This window comes from Olea europaea, chromosome 6, assembly GCF_002742605.1.
Source record: "Olea europaea var. sylvestris chromosome 6, O_europaea_v1, whole genome shotgun sequence".
Classification (NCBI taxonomy): Eukaryota; Viridiplantae; Streptophyta; class Magnoliopsida; order Lamiales; family Oleaceae; genus Olea; species Olea europaea.
Window position 1 is genome coordinate 6,414,635 of NC_036242.1, and position 19,914 is coordinate 6,434,548.

Below are 19,914 nucleotides of genomic sequence, written 5' to 3' on the forward strand. Positions count from 1 at the left end.
ATTGCAATTGAGTTCTCAAACTTTGGATTTCACCATTTTTCGTCGTTATTCACTTCTTTCCTTCAAGTTAGCCTCCAATCATCAAGTTTCACTAAATTAACATATTTTTCCCGATTCATGCCAATATCACTATTTTGAACAAATTTCGCATTATACACATCAATTTACCTAACATATAAGACAACTCGAAAATATAAATCAAAACGTTCTAAAATTTTAAGAATTAAACGAAATATTAAAAATTTTATTGCATTAATATGATGAGTGAAACACTCATGAGTACCGACAACTCTAATTTTTCCTTAAAAAAATCTTAAAAGACACGCCTTCAGAAAAAGGCACATGTCAATCAGTAGAAACTGACACTAGTTTCCGGGGAATGGAATTTTCCCGTGCCCAATCAATTCGACTCCATTTCTTTCTTTCTGATAATTTATGGGCACTTCTAGAAGAGAATTAGATTCCCTGATATTTACAACCATCCACGGATCCCCGCGGAATATATTCTTCTACTTTTTGAAGGCCCATTATAAAATGTATAGAAATCTCAAGCTCTCTCTCTGCAGAAATTTAAGTTTTCTAATCGTCGATGACCAGTTGCAGACAACTGGAGATTCAATTTGAAGATCAAAACCCACAAAAATGGTGTCATCCGCTGAAAGAAGAAGCGTTTGCAGCCATCATGGGGAAGGAAAATCCGCCTGTCCATAAGGTGTTCGACGAAAGATCTCTGTTCAGCCCGTTGTTGTTCGGAAAATTCTTTGATCCGTCTGATGCGTTTCCTCTGTGGGAGTTTGATTCTGACGAGTTGCTGCCCAATCTCAATAGCTCTGGTCAGCGCAGTGTGGTTTGGTTCCAAACTGATGCCGATTGTGTTCTGAAAGCTGACCTATCTGGTGAGAGTGTTCTTAAAAGTTTTAACTAATCATATCCAGTCGAACCTTTCAAATTGGCTCTTGAATAGGCTTTTTTCTTGGATTTTATGGTTCAATGGGATTGATGGATGGAGCATGTTAGCGTAGGTTAAATTCAAGAACCGTCAAGAAAAGAATATAAGCTCGGCCAAACATATTTTTGTGAGACTCCACAGCATTTTTTTTTTTTCATTTTTCTCAATAATTTAGGGTCGGCTACAAAAATCGTTTTTCTCTATTACCTTGATCAGTAGAATGGAGAATTTCCTTCTAAAGATGCTAATTTGTTATAGCAGGATCGGGAGTAGGCAATAATACCCTTCAAGTTTGTGTTGAAGGTGGAAAGGTTTTGGAGATTAGTGGGCAATGGAGGCAACACAAAGATCCCAGGAAAAAGGACTGGAGAAGCAGTCATTGGTGGGAACATGGATATGTTCGTAGGCTTGAACTTCCTGAGAACTCGGATTGGAGAAGATTGGAAGCGAATGTGAAAAACGACGTACTTTTGGAGATCAGAATCCCAAAGACGTATCCAAATGGCAATACGTCTCAAGCAAAATAGACTAACATATTTATTATGCGTTGTAGAAATATAAAAACTGCAGCACATGGAATATATAAATGAACTTTTAGATCATGGTATTAAATATTATTAAGGTACTATGGACACTATCAGGCAATAGTACACATGATAAAATCGAATGTACTAATGTTGCAAGATGGAATCCAATATTGATAGAAATTGTCAAAAGAGAGTGCTGTTTTTAGACTGATCATATATGACTTTTGGTTTTGCAAAATCACCTGCATTGTTCCATGAGTACAATATTTGTAAGTTGCGTATTGTTGCAAAGTTTCTCTAAGTCCCGACATGTTATGGTCCAATGTCTATACTCATAATTTTACATCCAAGATTTAGTTGGAATACATGTTTGAGTGTGCTCATACTTGTAGTCGATATGTTTGTAAAAAACGAAAGAAATTTGGATTCTTCTCTCCGCTTCTTCCTCCTTTCAAGTTTTCTTTTACCGTAAAAACATCGAAAAGATAAAAATGGAATAACAAAGTAAAAATTGAAAATATAAGAAAAAAATAAAGAATAGAAAAATAGAGCTAACAAAAATTGCAGAAGCTTTTGAATAAACAGATAGACTGCCAAAAAAATCAGTAAACCCTTGCCAAGGAATTGTTCAAGCAAGGGGCTTTATTCACAAAAATTATTTTTGCTGACAAGAATTTTCCTCGATCAACTGAAGGATTCTCCCATCCCATTTTTCAGAGTAATAATTCAAACATGAATAATTCTTCTTTCTATAGCACGGCTCTTCAAACTTTCTCTCTATCAATCTGTGGGGCCCTACCCAAAAACCTCCAAGTTTTTCCACCACCGCTTCACCTGATCACAATTCAAGAATTTATCGTCTTTTTGGGTGTGTTTCACGATCCTATTTTTAGGTTTTGTTCAGCTTCTTGGCATTTTGCTTATAAAAGCGTGATATGAATACACTTTAGAGCTTTTGCGTTGAATTCTTGAGGAGGGCCTTGAAGATTCTTGTCGAAAAAGTCTGATCTTAGAACATTTGAGAACTGAACTTCTAGAAAATTGAATAGGGTTACTGAAAAATGCTGTAAATACTTGACCTTAAAAGGCACATTTTGGCATTTAGGCTATTATAAATACAGGTGTTAAGTATTTCTTTCTTTCTTTTAAGTCTGTTCTCTTGATGACATGAAAGACATCGGATACAATTGAGATGACCATTATTCAATAAATGATGAGTATAACTGTTGTTTATTTCATAACTTTTGTTGTTCTGCTTCCACTTTGGTAGCGCCACGTGGGGAAAGCAAGTGGGAGGCTCAAGAACCTGTACTGGCTTATCTAATCAACTCCGGGGAGATAAATCAGGAGACGGTACTGAGCTGTTACTCTTGTTTGACTTCAATTTATGTACATAAATGCATTTTATTCAATGCTTTGCTAAATTTTGAGATAATTGCTTATCTTATTCAACTTCATTGCTTATGACAGATTCTTTATCTTAGTCGCCATCTCTTTTTGGCTGAATTGTTTCCATTTACAAATTTAGTTCTAGGAGATGGTGAAAGCTATGATGTAGTTATAATTATTGCTTTTGCGGCCAATAAACCTTATGTGCTGTGTTTATTTTAGTACCATAGTCATCTCTCATATAAATGAATCTAACATTTCAATTGAAATTTTCATACACCCTCCTTTTGCAGAAAGAAATGGAACTTCGTTAAATGGTTTTGAAACACAGGTATAAAAATAACATACTTCATTTAGATCCTTCGTGCTGACCATGATTGGTTATTTCAGTTTTCTACTAGTGGACTTAAATAAAATTACAAGTCTATTTACTGTCTGAGCGACATACGGCCTATTTAGAATTAATATTTGGAATAAACAAACTGTTATAACCAATCTTTCCAAGAGGTTCTGTGTATTCTATATGTGCCTTATTGGTTGAGGAGTCTTCTAATACTTCATGTGCTCATACTGAATACCAATCAAGGGGGTAGTGAGTTGGACAATTAAACTACTCTAAGTGTTGTCTTTGTGTTGGACCCAACCAATACCAACATGCATTTGATACTGTGGAGGGAAATTTATTTTCCTTTTTGGTAGAGACTATAGTTAGTGTGTTCATGAAAGATAAATGACAGCATTTCACTCCAAAATTCATTTTTGCCTTCACTTATTCTTCATTTTGGGAATGGATGGGAATGAAGTAAGTTAGATCATAGGTGATTATCTTACTTTCTATATTATTTTTTCAATCTCACTTCAAATAGTTTAACTTCAATGTTTCGCTACATAAAGAAACTTGTATGATGCAGTAAAAGGTGGAGGTGGGTTTTGATAAATAGGTTGCACCATCCTTTTGTGTTGAAATAAATTTTTTTGTACTTATCAAAGATGTAGCAATAAGGATTTAACTATTACAAAGCTCGTACCATTGATGATCTGTCTAAAATTTTCTTATTGTTACAATGTGCTTACAGATTTCAAGCTCGTTAACGTTGTTGATTTTGACGACGATGTCTCCCCTTTGACATGAAATTGATATCTCACTGATTGTATTTCATACACCAACGGAGAAGTAATTTGGTGTCCATATAACTACCATTTGACAATATGCCATTTCTGTAAACGTTCATTTCTATGACTATATTAAAGTTACTTCTTCTAGTTTGTTGAGATTGTCCCATATCGATTGTGGAAGGAGCTGATGAAGCCCAGGTTATCAACAAGTCTCAGACCCAACAGTCACAGGAGATGCGGGTTTGTGTGAGGGGGAAATGAGTTTGGTCTCCCACAAGACCTGATGTGTGAGGTGGAGATTTAGCTCAAGGGATGAGACTTTCCTTCACACTTATAAATTGATCACCAATCCATTCCACAATCGATGTGGGACAACCTCAACATAGTTATTAATTTTAAATAATTATGTGAAGTACAAAGCCTTGCAATAACATAGCAGCTATCATTCCTAGCCTGCTTTGAGTAGAATAAGTAATGGTTGTTATGTCATTGCATTATACATATCTACAATGAATGTTCATAGTCTGATGGAATTCGATCACGGCAGGCTGAATTGATGTGGATAAACTGTAGGCTTGAGATGATGCAGGCCGAACAAGCTTTAGAAAACCTTGAAGTATGCATCTCAGAGGAGTGGCCAATGGACAAGGAACGTTCGTCATCAGCCAAAGCAGATATAAGTAAAACTGTCAATATCTTACATCCACAGGTTAAGCAAATTATTGTAGACTGTTTACAGGAAAGAAATCTCATGTTTCCTATCTCTAAAGAAGAAAAGGATTTGAAAATTTGGTAGTTTTTATTTGCCAGGCCAAATTCTTCTGAAAGGCGTGAGTTAATTCAGAGATTTGGAGGAGCAGCAGCAACAGCAGTTTCTTCACCTAGTCCACCGTTAAATGATTCAGGTTTGCAGCCTACATCTCGTGAACATTCTTTGAATGGTCCAAATTCTGCTTCAGATGTACTGTCAAGCAAGCAAAAGAAAATAGTTGTTGTTGCTGTTGTTGTAACTGCTGCAGCGACTTTTGTTTTTCTGCACTGCTCTTTATCTGCAGTTGTTGGTTTTTGGGGACTGGCTCTGGATGAGGAAGAAATTATGAAAGCCCTCTTCTTAGCTTAAGCTTAAGTGACCATTCCATTGGTACATTTGTTACTTCCTAATTTGTGTTGTCATCTTAAGATTATCATTTTGCTTTTCCTTGTCCTGATTCTTCTTTAATTTCGATCTTTCAGCCTCTTCACAGAAGTCATTTGGTCTTCAAACTTCAGTGAATGACGAAAAGCTTGGTAACCAATTATTTAATAACAAATTGAACCATAACAAAATTAGCAGCAAGTTCTATATGAAGTCTCATTCTGTGAGTGATTAAAAAATTGAGATTCCAGTTGGAACCATTACTGCAGCCACCATAAGCTCAGCAGATGATTCTGTGCAGAAAACACCTGGAATGTTGGGTACTTCTGGATTGCCTGTACTGAAGCCGCCTTCTGGAAAGGCAGATCCTCCTAAACTACCTCCAGGCAAGACAGCTCCGCCCTGCCCCCGCCTGCTCTACCTGTACCACCAGCACCACACATGAAACTTTCGTCTGGTGGGCCTCATCCTCCGCCTCCTGGGCCACCACCTCCTGCTGCTATACCTTCTGGTATCAGGACTGGTCCTAACCCACCACCACCTCCTCCATCTTCTATACCTTCTGGCATCAAGATTGGTCCTCACCCACCACCATCCCCTCCACCCGCTATAAGTTCTGGCATCATGACTGGTACTTACCCACCACCACCTCCAGACGGTGTCTCTCCACCAAGGCCACCTCCCGTTGGCTTGAAACCACCTCCACCTCTTGGATCTACTTTAGGGGGAGATGCAGGTGCTCCTAAAGCTAAGCTGAACTTTTCTTTTGGGACAAGGTTTTGGTGAACTCTGATAATTCAGTGGTTTGGCATTGGATCAAATCTGGCTCTTTCCAGTGAGTCAAATTTTTCCCTAATTGTTGATGTTGTTCATGAATGGAATGATGAGTCCAGCTGTATGAGAGACACTCTCGCGGAATGTCCATTTTTTTTTTAAGGTTCAATGAAGAGATGATAGAGACCATATATGGCTATACCCCTGCTGAAAAAAATAAGAATGAGGCCAAGAAAGACTTCATTTCAAGATCCTCCAACCCAATTTATTCAAATAATTGATTCAAAAAAGTCAATAATCTTTTGGATCTTCTCAAAGCATTAAAATGTGACTACACAATAAGTTTGTGATGCACTTCGAGAAGGTGAGTTTATTTCTCTGTTCCATTTTGAATTTGGGATACACAGTAGCAGGCTGCAGAGTAGAAGATTATTGATGATGTAGATGTCAGCAGGGAAATCTCATGTGCTTCAAAGAATGATCAGATGGCCAAAAAAATATTTAGTCTAGTTTTATGCGTTGTGGTGAGCATCCAACATATCTTTGACTAATTATTTCTGCCCCGAAGAGGAAAAAAACATGGTAAGTTATAAAAATGCTCTATCTTCATCAAGCCTCAGTGAAAACCAAGTCCTCATATATATGATGCTTAAGTTTTTGGAAGTCCGAGTCTGGATTATAATATTCTAACATGGTGGTTATAAATGTTGATTCACTAATACAATTCATAAATTACCTTATGGTTCACACCTTTCTTTGTTTTTGTTTGTGTGCGAGAGGCATTCTTGTCTTAGCAAGTGTCTGTGTTAATGGCGGTTTAAAACCTGAGATAGATCTCCTGGTCCTCAATGTTTCCCATTGTCATTTTTTTCCCTCTGTCTAATTTATTTTAGTGTCTCCTTAAAAGTATGAAGAAATATGGACATGATTCAGAATCGCTAGGTGATGCAACCTTTTTCTCTTTTAAAACATAGACTCGTCCATGTGAGAAATTTATGATTTGTTTGCCTTGTGACTACTTGGTAGTATTTGATTATAACAGTATTTAAATGACTCCTTTATAGCTTATTGCTGCAATTTATCTATATATTCACAATTTTCTTTATGTGATGAAATTTCTGGAGTTAAATGATTTCTAATCAGTTCTCTCAGGATCCTTGCTTCGGATGTTCTCTGTTTGAGAGGATCTGGTGGTTCCTGGTGGAACGCTTGTTAGGAAATGAAATGTTTTAGGTGAAAAATCTAGATTTTATTCTAAATCAAAGTAAATAATTAATTTTAACCACACATCATGATAACAACTACTTTTCAACTACACATTTCATCGGCTTTTATCAAAATCTATTAAAAATTTTGATTTTAATCCCCACCAAATAGGGCAAGTCCTATATGCCTTTTCATCTTTGATGAGCACTCAGTGCTGCAAGCTTGATAGTGGATTACAGCTATATATTTCGCTCACTCGCATTGTAATTTATTCATCTGTACGTAATTGAAGGGAGTGATACTAAGATAAGAACTTCTTCAATCATTTTTTTCTTACATATTTTCAACTTCTGTTTGCCTCCCAAAGAGAGAATATTACTGCCCAATAAGTGGTAACATTTAGATCCAAATTGTCATTCCCATTAAGCAATAAAACTTTAACGAATAGATAAGAACATACTGAAACACACTTATAAAATGTCTAGCAAATGGTTTAGGTTTGAGAGTTTATATTATGGCGAAAATTTTGTGCCTGGAGGTGGAATGCAAACATGATTAGATGGAGAGGAGAGTAATACACCTTCTAAAAGACAAAACTGTAGTGAATGCTTTCCTCAGGAAAGCTTGACCAATTGAAAGGAAGATTGACTGATTTGCTCACTTGTCATGCAAAAAGGATTAGCATGTTGATGGTTATATTACTGTATTTTCTCGAAGTTGAGTTTTGCTTTTGCTTTATGATAATTTTATAGCCTATGAAAACCTGCTAAGCTATCAAACTGAATCAGGTAATTAGCTTCCTTTGGAGTTTATTCAACATTTGATAAAGATGGCACCAACAGCTGAAGAAGAATTGAAGCTGAGACTATATAGTGGCAAGCTTTCTCAAATTGGTACGGCTGATGGCTTCCTGAAAGTCTTGTTTGACATTCCATTTGCCTTTAAGTGGTATTGTTGGGCTTTGAATCCTTCTAGTGTATCTGCATATTTGTTTGATCTATGCTTTGTCTAAAAGCGTGTTTAGAAAGGTTGAAGGTATTAATTTAATCAATACGTGCTAGCTCTTGGTTTAAATGATGATTCCAATTAGTGTAGCTTATATACAAATACCATTACTTATCGCCCGTCGAAGTTGGAATTATGTATTAATAACTCATCATTTTTGACCAATCTTCATGAAATTGCACGAGTTAAAACTTCATAAGTTTTAGTGACAATAATTATTGAAGATAGGGGCAACTAAGACCGGCCTTTTCATTCCTATTCAGTCTATAGCTAACATAAATCCCGACTAATTCAATTGTCATTACTAGCTGCAAGTACCCTCTCCTTTTTCACTCTCTTCTCTTTTTTGTTCCCACGCTTCTTTAGGGTTTAACAAATCCTCTTCCACGTACAACCGTATTATAATTTATTACGAATCTGAACTCTCTCTCTATTTTGATAGTTAGGTCGTAGAAAATGCGAAGAAAAACGTCGTATGGGAGGCTAATTTAGTCTTTGGTAACAGAGTAGGGTTTTGTACTTCCACATCGAAGAATAGCAATATATAATGATACTTCCACATCGAAGAATAGCAATGATACTTCCACATTGAAGAATAGCAATGATAAGATCGTAGCTTCAGTAGTGTTTGAGAGACTCAATTGTCATCCCCAAATCTGGCCCTGTTGTTTATATTTTTCAAGAGTTTTCATAAGCAACTTTTCTTTGTCCATATGTTTATCTTTAATTTTTCTTTAGAAATAGTGAAGGTGAACCAACTTGTGTTTGTGATCTTATTACATTTTGTTTTCTACAGTAAATGAGGAAATTAGTTTTGACTGCATTAATGTGATTTTATTCCACTTTTTTGTAGAAATTTGATCTTCCATTAATGTTATGTTGTTTTAAAGAAAAATTGCATTTTAATTTTTGCCCCTACAATACAAAAAGTCTGGCTTCGCCCTAGTTCAATGCATATAAGTTAGTTAACTCCATTGATTATGGATTGGAAAAATAGATAGGCAACTTAGAAAAAGACAGACTGATATTTTATTCCAAGGCAATATACACGGTACATGATGGTGTGCATATTTCTACATTGATGAACCACCGAGTAATGGCCTGAATATTCAGCACGGGTGTTTTCGTAAGTTGCACACGGTAGGAAGATCTCCAGCCAGCTCGAGCATAGCCTCCATATCCTCAGCGCTGAGGCGGCCACTGTCCATCATGTTCTTCATCATAGTCCTCACAGCAAAGCACACGCACTGCTTATCGATGCCGCTCAGCTCATTTCTACAGCAACGTCTTTTATAATGTTTTTTGGAATAGGGCAACATTATTGTGGCATCAGCTCTATCAAATTCGAGCTTCAGGTACGTCTCGCAATTTGGGAAGCTGCGTGTCTGAATCTCTCTGTGGCATTGTTGATTCTCCTCTTCATCGATTGTGGTGGTGGTCACGGTGGTTGTCACGGTGGTGGCTAAGACTTCGTCCATGGCCATGAGAGCCAAGAGGAGGATAGCACCAACACTTATAATTTTCTTTACCATTGTAAATTCGATCTCTGGTGGAGGAATGGTGGTGAAGGGTATTACTATTTATAGTGAGTTCGGAGGCTTGCATGGTATTTTACGTGTTGAAATTGTGTTCGAGGTGGCTAAATCTTGCTTCCACGTACAACAATTGCATGCAAATTATTCCACACGTGGCATGCATTGATATCGAGGTAACTACCTTTTTTGCCTTTCCTATTTCAGTAAAATAATTTCTCATATGGTAACTTTTCTCATCCATTTTTTAAAATATTTTTTTAACATAAGTTTAAGCTATTTGTACATTCTGCCTTACATATCTCTTAACATATTAGTTATGGGGCAATTTGTTAATGGCTGGATTAAAGATGTGAAAGATGGTGTGATAACTTGCCAAATGTAAATTATACAAGTCAAGATATACATGTAGTAAGATTGTTTTACATATCCTCAATAAAAGTAACGTGTTGTTTACTTGTTTATGAGCCTAGCTATTTAGAGTTTATCTGGATGAGGGCTAGAACCATTTGTATTTTTCCTACAATTAAGAATTCTATTTCACGTGACTTGTAAACCCTTGAAAGTGTAGAGACAAACTACAAATATGCCTACATTGATTCTCTCTATTGCTCATGAAGAGTGATTGAGAAAATATTGCATCCTCTAGCTGTCACCCATCATGAAAATAAAGAAAAAATTTGGGTTTACATATAATATGTTTTATTAGAGAGTGTGTGGTTGATAAAAAAGAAAAAAGAAAAATGTATTTTGAAATTAATGAAGCCTAGAAAGTTGCTAAAATATTTTTCAGTTAGTAATAAAATTAAATGTTAAATACAAAGAGTTTGTTGGAGTACTTAAAAATTTTTACTATCTAAATTTATAGAAGCTCTCTAAATTGTATATACTCTTTAAAAATGAAGTTCTATTGGAGATGTTCTAAGACATTGAGCTTTTGTTTGGTGAAAATTAAAATTAAATTTTTAGTAGATTTTGATAAAAGTTGATAAATATGTGGCTGAATGTTATGGGCCTGTTAAATATGGCATTGAAATTAATTGTCAACTTTGACTTAAACTAAAATCTTGATTTTAATTTTCACCAAACAGATTTATTTATTTATTTTTGGTTGAATATTGAATAAAAATTGGGACTTTGGAATTTTCTTAGTCTTTCGATCTAAATGAGTATTTCTGCATAAGAATCAATGGTTTGTTGACTAAGAATTAATTCTTGGTATTTGTGCGCGAATGAACGAGTCTTGACTGTCAAGTATCCAGTACACTTATAAAAAATTGATGGATATTTTTAGTTTCTTCTTAGTTACCGTTAATTTATCTCTCCGGCCTACATCAGAACCTTTTGCTGCTGAAAATGCTGAGGCCCTCGTACTAAGAGAAGGTCTGATTTTCACTCGAGATATAATGGTTGAATTCAGTCAAATTCTTTGATTGTTTCGGGAAATTAAAGCACTGAGGTGGAATTGGTTTGTGGCACTTATTGCTTTACTCCCAAGAGGGGAATAAGGTGGCTCTCAAACTCGCTTCTATAGCTGCAGAGGGTCTAGTACTCTAGTTGATAAAGTTTTGGTCGATTGTATTCGATATTCCATCTTGCCTGTATAGCGCATCAATAGTTAATAAAATTCTTGTTTCCAGGGAAAAAAAAATGTCTGCATCTTATTCTTTCATCTTCCTTGGGAGTAAGTATTAGAATTAGCTTCCGCATTACTTTATTTTATCTAAGAGCTCCAAAATATATTGATTTATAACCATATTATGTACTGGAAACGTTTCACCATACTTTGTCGTCCCCATTGTCCTTCAGTTAAAATGGAGTTGAAACATAAGTTCCATAGTGACTTTCTTTGTCGCATTTGGGTAAATCTAACAATTTGTTTTGAACTGCTGTAGTGTGGAAATTTACTGTCATATCATTTACTGATATTAGAGTCTCTATGTCCAAGTCGTTATATCATAGTACTATTTGCTTTGGTAGAGCATCTACCCTTTTACCTCTCACAACTTTGTGTCACATCCTCTAGAATTCGAACTCAAGACTTCTACCTTATGAAAACTTCAGTTAAATCCTTATGATCTAATGGGTTAAGCATAGAGGTTCCAGTCATTATCATATCTATATATTGGTAGTATGAAGCTGTATGCATAATTTTGTTTCTCATGTTTCTATTTTCTTAACAAAACATGCCTTATTGAGTAAATTCAAGACAGGATCCCAGTGTACCATTTGCATCTTATGGTTTTAATGGACAGGAAGACTTTTGTGTGATATTGTGTCAATCACCAGTACAATATGAGCCATGCCATATCGCGAGGCAAAGAATTCAAAAGATTCTGCTCTGTGTAGCCTGCATTTAGGCAAACAACCTTGCATGCCCTATATTCATTTAAACCAGCAACTACTATACCCAATCTTCCTTTTCCTTGCAATTCATGATCAAAGGGCTGCTATGGAGTGTGATGATCAAATCATTTGAATTTCTACCTTTAATTATTTCATGTCGTCAAGAAAATCATGGCTTCCCATGTCTAGAATTACCTTTGCCTCTATAATTAGAATATTTTTGGAAACTTGAACCGGATTTAGTAGTGAATCAAATCATGGTATACATATATGTACGCATGAATTTTGTGTGAAACTTTATTTGTAAATGAATCAAAGGGAACCTGATTTCCGGCACGAACAACAAATGCAAGTGATAAGACGATGCCTCTAGCCGACGGAATTGGAAAGACAAAATGGATAAGCAGCAAGCCAAAGAGGGGTTGTGCTCAGTTTCAATCCTGCTACCCACGAATTATTAAATTGTTGCCTTTTGGCTTGCTTTTTCTGTGCTCTTATTTCATGTACTACTGATATTACGGCCTGTGTGTTAATTACACGGATTATGCTGCTTTGTCAGATGAATTCCTGTGTAACGGAAAATGATTTGATGGAAAAGATAACTGTGTTTTAAACAGTCCAATAATAGAAATGTAGTATTATGTCAACAATTATATTAATAATTCTGGCACTGTAGCATGATTGTAATAACTTAGTTGACTTTTGCCATGACTCTTTTGTAAGAGAGATCCGGAAGCTAAATCACAAGAGAGAGAATAATAGACACGGTCTTCATGTCCTTTAATGTAACATTTCAATTCTGAAAATCTTAATGGAAATTTATGTAAGCTATTTAATTTAACTCATTTCAGTAGACCTTAGTCCCAATTATTATCATTTACTTAAAACGACACTTCTAAATTTTAAGGAACTTGAAAGATCTATCTAGCATTCTGATATTGGAATAGCTTAACCCTTAGTTTTATGTTGTTCAATGCAATACCTTTCAATGAAATTTCTAATGAGGAAATTAGACACAGTACCCTAAAAAAAAGAATGAATTGATTAATACACTTAAATTAGATTAAAGTTTTAATAAACGTATTAATTACGTCAAATGAAAACATATAACATTTGAAAGTAAACAAAATCGTTTGAATTGAAAACATATAACATTTGAATGTAAACAAAATCATTTGAGGGACAAACGGACGTACTCCAAATCTGATATTTTTTATTTTTTTAAATTTTTATTAGTAAATTTTTTTCATTTGATATAGTATTTTATGCGTTTGATATAGTATTTTACGCTACGATTATCCATTATGAGCGATTCAAAATCTATTAGAAAGCTTGTAATAAGAACATGATAAATATGTTATGGATACAGTCTAAATGTCAAAAATTATCTCGCATGAAATATTGAACGCGAAATAAACCATAATTAGTATGTCCATTTCTTGTGGCCATTTTTGACTTGTTATTATGAACTCGTCGTTTATCGATTTTGAAATTAAAACAATGCATTTCAAAGTTTGTCGTAAATACTTCGAAATAATAACAAAAATGTCACCTAACTAGTGAAGAAATATGGCCCATAAATAAGTTAAAAGAGGTAACGCCAAAATAGAATTAAGTAATAGAATATCACTTTTTTGGTGGTTACTTTTTATTTTCTGTCAGTGTTTTGAATTTGTGTCACTTTTTAGAAATTTTTATCATTTTTTTTGAATGTTTGTCACTTTTTATTTTCACTCACTTTTTTTAATTTGTGTCACTTTTTTTTTTTGAATTCGTAGCTTTTTTTAAATTTGTCACTTTTTTTTTTCAATCACCTTATTGATTTCTATCATTTTTTTTAGTGACAAATATCATTTTTTAATTTATATTATTTTTTAATAAAAAAGTGACATTCACTATACCAAAAATCACTTTTGGCAACAGGCAGAAAATTTATATTATTTTTTAATAAAAAAGTGACATTCACTATACCAAAAATCACTTTTGGCAACAGGCAGAAAAGGTTGCCGTAGACCTATCGCAACGTTCAGGTGTCCGTTGTGGGTCTCAACGTTGCCGTATAGCGAAGAGTTTCGGTAACATTCATTGCACGTTGCTGAAAATTGGTTTTTTGCACGTTGTCGAAACACCCTTTCGGCAACGTGCAAAGAATGTTGACGAAAGGTATTTTGGCAACGTTGCCGAAACCAATTTTTGTCACAAATGTCTTTTTTATTTTTTTTTATCAATTATTTCACATTTTTCTTACATCGTAAACCTGTGAATTAAAAACATATTTACTATCTACGCACAAGTACTTTAAGACAATAAAAAATTAAAAGTTCTTCATTTAAGCTAATAAGCATAATCCAATATACAATATTACTTCATCAAAACATAATAAATACTCCAATTCAAAAATATACACCATCTAACCAAAGAACTATGAAAAGTGTCCAAAAGTTATGTAAACGATTTATAACCGAAGCTTCAAACGAGTCCCAACCCAATCTTTTTATGTAGACGAGATCCAAGAAGACACAAGCACAAAATAGATTGAACTCATTTCAGCTCCATGTAATTGCAAGAAAGAAAGAATATAACAACAAATTAATCAAAACAGGCAAGCAATTAAAAAACAATACAATGTCATTTAAAACTTTTTGAGACACAACTACACTCGTTCAACTTTTTACATAGCCTGTCTATACTTGTGTATGCATACATATATAGCCACTCTTGAAACATGTTTAATGACAATACATAAATGAAAAAAATGTAGAAATTTATAAAGTACCTTCATCAAATAAGTCTAACACAGCTCTTTGGCCAAGCAACAGCACTTCCTATGGCGTCACTAAGAACTCAAAATTCATCCGTTGGTCTATAAGGGCAAATGACTCATGTACACCTCGTCAACCCAAACCTTCCAACAATCTCGTCCTAGTGGCACGGGATGCACCTTTGCACTTGGGTCTATTGATGCAATCTTCCCTTCGCCTACGATTTCCTCCTCAAACATGTACCAGTGCAATAGTTGACACTTTCCATTTTCCACTGGTACAATACCTCCCTCCATGCCACTTCCTTGTTGGGACTACAAATTCGCAGTAAAATAAAAATATTTTTAAAACTAGTATGATATAATCTGAATTTATATTGAACAAATAATATACGATACAAAAACCTGTGGAGTAAAAGTACGTGAATTCATGTCCTCTACATTCTTATTTTGATTCTGTAAAATAATACAAAAATTTAAAACTTATTGAAATGTTAAGATATATTAAGTTACGCTATCATACTATATGTAATAGCAAAGTATAACCCGAGATAACTTTAGAAGTGCTCCAACCTTTTCTTCGAGTGCTTCCATCCTTACTGATTGAGTTTGTAATTTGCTTTCAAGTTCTCTCACTTTCTCACTGCTTTGTGTATTTCCATCTACTTTTGATGGTGTAACCCCAAGTCCAAGTCCCCTTACTCGTCCACGACGCTCGGGACCTAAAATTCGAGCAACAGCATCATCTCGAATAGAATTTTCGGCTTATTACTTAAACCCCCCTCATTAAGTGATAATTGTAGTAGTACATGCATGGATTAAATAAGAAATTTTGTAAACATTCATCTTCCCTTTAGAACATTCAAATTATAAACTTCAGTTGTGGTTCTATTATTGCTTAAAGGCCAGAGATATAAAGGCCAAGTTCTAAACTCAAAGGGTAAATATATAGAAGCATGTGAAGAAAGCTATACCAAAAATCGTGCCTAGATTCTTCCTAAATCAAGGAAAGAAAAGGAAATCTACAAAGTCGATTCTATAATAAATTCAAGGCACGAAAGAGATATACTTTTCATTAAGTAGTGATCACTGAGATTGATCTACTCCTCAAAAAATAAGAATCATGTCTTGGATAAAATAATTCAACTGTCAGCTAGAAAAACTTTTACCTTGATCAAGACATTTACAAGCCAACAAGCATTTTTTCAAATTCAAATTTCAATAGCCAATTACAAAATGAGAATTGACTGTTTGAGTCCCTAATTAAACCCTATAATTTTAGATTCACACATAATCACTCTTCAAACCCTTTAACATTTAAAGGCAGCCAGAAATAAGAAGAAAAATCCCGAAGATTAAACTCTATCAATACAGAATAATATTCATCAAGGATTACACATGCTTGCATTTTGCCCTCCTGCTGAGAAAGCATTCATTCTTCAGCCCATATTTACATTTCTCAAAAGACTTGCATGATAGAGAGCATCACAGCAGAATGCGAACCAGCTACAATACAAAAGTAAGACATGAGGAAATACAAAAATCTGGAAACAATCTAATCGCATCATATCAATAGGCACTACCATAATATAGAAAACAACTTTCTATTATTGACACTACTTATTAGAGAGAAATCACCGACCAAATCTCCCTAAATGGGTAAATAACAAATCCGGACACTAACATCTATTAAAGCCCAAGTCCAAGATATTTTGGCTTCTTTTGATATCAAAGGAAAAACACTTCGCCAGTGGATATTTTAGAAAATAATTCCTATTCTTATGTTATCTTCGATATACAATGCCTCAATATATACAACAAAGTTAGGGATACAAAAGGAAGGTCTTCAACTTACAATTAGAACTGAATAAGGAAATAACAATCAACTTAATTATATAAGCAACAAATATAGCCGATTAAGCTGCCTTTATTTTTGTGATTTTCCACAAAAAACATTCTTGCAATCTCTCTCTAGAATGTAACGATGCAGAAACCAATGTGAAGGGAGGGAGTACACGCACAGTAACAATATAATTTTAGGGACATGAGATGTAGTCAGTTTGCAGAATGAGGAGGTCGTAGATCCATTATAGAGAGGTACCGTTTAGTCGTTGATGATAGCAGATTTACTAAATTTCGAAGTGACTTGAGAAGAGCCTACTGCAGAAGATGAAAATTTGAAGTTATCTTAGTCTCCACTGCATATCAACAAATATTCAAGAATTTGTAAAGAAACTAAACCCGATTGGAAAAGGATTAAAAATAAAAAATAAAGAATCCTCTTATTGTTCAAACTACTACACAATCAATCAATCCAAAATTCCAATTCCATATCAAATTAGAACACTGCAAAAGAACTACAAATAACTTCAATATAAGAACCCATAAAAAAGTCACATAAGTATTATACAAGAGCCATATGTAATAGTTACAAAAGCATAAACATCTTCAATATAATAACTTCAACAGAATCGGGCTTTACACAAATTGACATCTACTGGATTCACTAAAATAGTTACAAAAGCATAAACATACATTGATTTAAAAGTCACATAAGTATTATACAAGAGCCATATGTAAATGCTAGCAAGCTAATGTAAACCGATTATGCATCAAAAACAGAAAACAATTAAGCCTACCTTGAAATAATGGAGAAGAAGACTCCCAGAAATTAAGCCTCTCTCAAACAATTGAGGGCTGGTGCCTGCGTTTCATATTGAGAGAATGAGGAAGAGAGATTGACAGGGAATACGGGAACGAGATGGTGGCAAGAGCGGGTGCGAGAGTGAGAAAGGGGGAAGAAATTAGGGCGGGTTTGAGTTTTTACCAAACCACCGGGTCGGTTCTGGGTCGGGTTTGTATGATTTATGTTTAATTGATATAGGACAACTAGCTTTGGAGTTTGAAGAAGTGTTCAACAGAAAATTAACAAAGAAAAATCGCACCAGGGGCAATTTTATCGTTTGTCGTGACAGAGTCGAAATGGATTGAAATTTGGCAGGTTGATTGAAAACGGCCCGAGAAATTGGACTCAGGACAACCCGAGATCTTGGGATTTTAGCCAAATTCCTTCGTTTAGGCCTCCGAATAATTAATTTTAGTATTTCCCGTTTTGAATTTTTGCCATTTTTGGAACGTTTTATTTTTTCTATGTTTTAGGGTTTCTTGTCACGCCCATTTAATGGATTTTGGAATGTTTTCCATGATGATTGAATAATATACAAGTTTCACTCTTGGAGAACTCCAATTTTCTTATTTTCAAGATTTACGTTGGTAAATCTTTTGTTTTTTTCTTACTTCCGTTTTACGTCATTAATGTTGAATTTACTACTAGGAAATTAACGACAACGTTCAAAGAACGTTGCCAAAGACAATTAACAGCAACGTTCGACGAACGTTGCTAAAACAAACCAACAGCAACGTTCAACGAACGTTGCTAAAACAAACTAACAGCAATGTTCAATGAACGTTGCTAAAACTGAGTAACGGCAATGTTCTTTGAATGTTTCCGTTACTCAATTTTAGCAACGGGTAATGCACGTTGCCAAAAATAATTAATGACAACGTTCTTTGAACGTTGCTAAAACATCTACAGCAACGGTCATAAAAAAAAAAAAAACACAACAATGGTCCATGAACGTTGTGAAAGGGTGTAACAGCAACAACCACTAAATGAACGTTGCTAAATCTTAATTTTTACAACCTATGGCAACCTGCATTTGGTGAATGTTGCAATAAACCCCTTTTAGAAACATACAATTGGTGCCCGTTGCCATTTACATGTTATATGTTAGGAAAATGTGTAATTGGCAATCTGTGACCAAAGGACCTATTTGTCATGTTTGTAAAGTCAGGGACCAAATTGTAAAGGTCTAATAGTTCAGGGACTAGAGTTGCAATTTAATAAATTTCATAGCATAGATCTAGGGTAAAGTGGGATGCTTTGAAAATGCAAACGGCGCGTTGATTTCGCTAGAGTTTCACCCTGACCTTGCTCGAGCCAAAATTGCAGAACTGATCTCGCTGGAGTTTCGCTGGGCAGTCGCTCGAGCGAAGGTGCGTCGCTCGAGTTTCGCCAGCACCTCGCTTGAGTGACGGTGTTATCTGGCCATTAGTAATTTTAATGTCTCGTGAATTTTTAACGCTCCATATTTCCAAATTTGACCTACTATATAAACAAAACGTCCGATTTTCATTAAATACTTTTGGAAAACATTCAAACAAGAACTTCTTTTAACTTCCAAAGGATTTAGAGCCAAACATTCGATCTTTCTCATCTTTTGATTCTCATGATTTTTGAATAAAAACATCAACCATCACAAAATCAAAAACACCCCTTCATATCTCCATATCAACTTTCAAAAGATCATCTGTTTGAAGATCCGGGAAGGAAATTGCTTGAAAAGGAAATTGCTTGAAGAGCTGGAGTGCTTGGTGATTCACGGGAAGTAGAAGATATTCAAGGCTGGGATTTTGGCGCAGATCTGCAGAATCCAGGAGAGCTTTGGTTGATACAGTAAGGAGGTCAGAGAATTGTTAGTTTCAATTATGTCTGGCGTACTGTAAGTCAATATCTTCGATAGTGGATCTCTACTGACTTGTGCTCGGAGTTTTTACCCAGTTGGGTTTTCTCCGTCAACATTTTGTGGTGTTTTAACTGCTTTTTGTTATTTATTTTTCAACCGGTAATTCAACTTAGGTAGATAAAGTATGTGAATGAATCTAGGCAATGCATAATTTATGTGACTTATTGCATAAGTTAATTAATTGTTTTAATTCCGCATAAACACCTATTCACCCCACTCTAGGTGTTGGTTGGGTTGAACTATATCTTTTTCAAGTGGTATCAGAGCTAAATCTCGAGTCCTGGCCCATAGTTGTCTAGATGAGTCAATCACTTTCTGTACCTCCATATTTTGACGGAAGTAATTATGCCTATTGGAAGGTTAGAATGCGTGCGTTTTTTAAGTCTTTAGATGAGCATGTTTGGGTAAGTGTGGAAAATGGTTGGAAACCTCCCTCTACTATCGTATCAGGAACTGTTAACCTTACCGACATATCACTGTGGACTAAAGATGAAATAGCTGAGTGTAATTGGAATAGCAAGGGTCTTCATGCCCTGTTTATGGCCGTGTCTCCCGAAGAGTTTAGGAGAGTGTCAATGTGTGAAACTG

The 19,914-nt window shown here is 35.1% G+C and overlaps 2 protein-coding genes and 2 long non-coding RNA genes across 13 annotated transcripts; 2 read left to right on the forward strand and 2 right to left on the reverse strand.

Moving 5' to 3' along the window:
* Nucleotides 1-325: 325 nt before the first annotated feature.
* Nucleotides 326-8,215, forward strand: LOC111395655 (21.7 kDa class VI heat shock protein). 10 transcript variants are annotated; one of them, XR_002702835.1, is made up of 9 exons: nt 772-896; nt 2,747-2,829; nt 4,529-4,690; nt 4,792-4,886; nt 5,037-5,122; nt 5,215-5,951; nt 6,054-6,254; nt 6,335-6,472; nt 7,885-8,215. XR_002702835.1 is itself a non-coding variant. In XM_023021747.1 (7 exons), exons 1-4 carry the CDS (start codon nt 590-592, stop codon nt 4,804-4,806), a joined length of 567 nt encoding a protein of 188 aa, XP_022877515.1. In that variant the 5' UTR covers nt 326-589; the 3' UTR covers nt 4,807-5,122; nt 5,215-5,951; nt 6,054-6,472; nt 7,885-8,215. The 10 variants fall into 10 exon arrangements, 3 of the variants coding, with proteins under 3 accessions (XP_022877515.1, XP_022877513.1, XP_022877514.1); XR_002702834.1 differs by having other exon boundaries at nt 6,345-6,472; XR_002702837.1 differs by having other exon boundaries at nt 5,215-5,339; nt 5,418-5,951; nt 6,054-6,472.
* Nucleotides 8,216-9,210: 995 nt separating this feature from the next.
* On the reverse strand, nt 9,211-9,633 carry LOC111395060 (2S albumin-like). The gene has a single exon (XM_023021082.1). It carries the CDS (start codon nt 9,631-9,633, stop codon nt 9,211-9,213), a length of 423 nt encoding a protein of 140 aa, XP_022876850.1.
* Nucleotides 9,634-9,640: 7 nt separating this feature from the next.
* Nucleotides 9,641-12,626, forward strand: LOC111395657. The gene is made up of 2 exons (XR_002702838.1): nt 9,641-9,809; nt 9,951-12,626. It is a non-coding gene; the product is annotated as an uncharacterized LOC111395657 (long non-coding RNA).
* Nucleotides 12,627-14,785: 2,159 nt separating this feature from the next.
* Nucleotides 14,786-17,542, reverse strand: LOC111395658. Its single transcript, XR_002702839.1, has 4 exons — nt 17,380-17,542; nt 16,842-16,900; nt 15,314-15,462; nt 14,786-15,196 (listed from the first exon to the last, which is right to left on the reverse strand). It is a non-coding gene; the product is annotated as an uncharacterized LOC111395658 (long non-coding RNA).
* Between the last annotated feature and the right edge of the window lie 2,372 nt (nt 17,543-19,914).

Excerpts from the sequence above, each read along its gene's own strand:
- LOC111395655 (XM_023021745.1), top strand. The coding sequence starts at position 590 with ATGACCAGTTGCAGACAACTGGAGATTCAATTTGAAGATCAAAACCCA. Across the intron at positions 897-1,207 it reads TCTGAAAGCTGACCTATCTG|CAGGATCGGGAGTAGGCAAT; the intron begins GTGAGAGTGTTC and ends AATTTGTTATAG.
- LOC111395060 (XM_023021082.1), bottom strand. The coding sequence starts at position 9,633 with ATGGTAAAGAAAATTATAAGTGTTGGTGCTATCCTCCTCTTGGCTCTC.